General features: G+C 42.5%; 1 protein-coding gene across 1 annotated transcript in view; it reads left to right on the top strand.

Annotated features, from left to right (window-relative positions):
• LOC106875757 (mitochondrial enolase superfamily member 1-like) overlaps positions 1-1,412 on the top strand; it is a 25,983-nt gene that overhangs the window by 20,392 nt on the left and 4,179 nt on the right. The window contains exon 12 of the mRNA XM_052969896.1: positions 1,257-1,412. This exon is cut by the window's right edge and continues 10 nt beyond it. Coding sequence (XP_052825856.1) covers positions 1,257-1,412 — 156 coding nt within the window. The remainder of the gene's footprint in view (positions 1-1,256) is intronic.

Below are 1,412 nucleotides of genomic sequence, written 5' to 3'. Positions count from 1 at the left end.
CACAAGAGCTGGCCAGGCAGAAGCCTGTACCAGACTTCTGTGACTGTTTTGGCAGGATTTTTACAGCTTAGGTAGGGAGGCACCGAGAGGAGTCTCAGGGAGTAGCATCCCTACCTTCCTGAGCTAGTTTACCGTCACATTTCTTAAAAATCATGGTAGAGGCCTTGGTCTCAGGACCACTCATGTCTAGAAACTGAGGTTGGGGGTAAGCAAGGGCATGCTCCCCGTAGAAAATCCAGCTCCAAAAAAGCCTAATGATAGTAAAAGAGAATGGGCACCAGCCAGCGCAAAGGTTGGGGTGGGCTGTACCTGCCTACTTTGGTTGCTATGGCATTGTGGTAGATCCATCCACCCCCATTAACGGGCCAAAGCCCAGATTTAAAACACTGGATGATGATGATTATGATGATGATGATGATGATGATGATGAGGCCCTTCTTAACACCAAACATTCAGCAGAGTGGACTTAGTGCTTTTTACGTGGCACAAACACAAGCGAGGTCAGTTTTGGCAAGGTTTTTAAAGCTGGATGCCCTTCTGAACACTAACCACTTTACAGCATGGTCTGGGTCCTTTTAAGTGGCACCTGCACTGACAGGGTCACCAAGTAACTTGCAAGACAAAAAAATAAAAAAATGTTTTGAGTTCAAATTCCACTGAGGTCAGCTTTGACTTCCATCCTTTCAAGGTTATGAAATAAGTACCAGTTACACACTGGGGATCAATGTAACCAATTAGCCCTTTAAAAGAATTATAATAGCCTTCTACACCATGTCATTGCTTTATCTTCTTCTGTTTGGTAAAGTAGGTTATTCTAATAAACTTACATACACAACCACAGTCATGCTTTGTTTCGTGTGGTTATTATAATGCTTTCTGCCATAGACATTGGCACAGAGGTGGCTGTGTAGTAAGAATCTTGCTTCTCAACCACATGGTTCTGGGTTGGGTCCCACTGTGTGGCACCTTGGTCAATATCTTCTACTACAGCCTCAATACAACCAAAGCCGTGTGAGTGGATTTGGTAGGCCGAAACTGAAAGAAGCCGATTGTATATATATATATATATAGGCACAGGTGTGGCTATGTGTTAAGATGCTTGCTTCCCAACCACATGGTTCCAGGTTCAGTCCCACCTCGTGGCACCTTGGGTAAATGTCTTCTACTATAGCCACTATAGCAACTAATCTTCTATAGTAATTCATTTGCCAAAATAATGTAATAATTCTACTTTTGTTACTTTTTTTAATTGCCAGAATCTCAGACCACTGAAGATTGGAATAGCCACTGGAGAACAATGTCAGAATCGAATCATGTTCAAACAATTCTTACAAGGAAAGGCCATGGATTTCTGTCAAATAGACAGTTGCCGTCTTGGAGGAGTTAATGAAAACCTTGCAGTTATTTTAATG

The sequence above is a fragment of the Octopus bimaculoides genome, chromosome 8 (assembly GCF_001194135.2).
Source record: "Octopus bimaculoides isolate UCB-OBI-ISO-001 chromosome 8, ASM119413v2, whole genome shotgun sequence".
NCBI lineage: Eukaryota > Metazoa > Mollusca > Cephalopoda > Octopoda > Octopodidae > Octopus > Octopus bimaculoides.
This window is presented reverse-complemented; position numbering and strand designations above follow the sequence as displayed.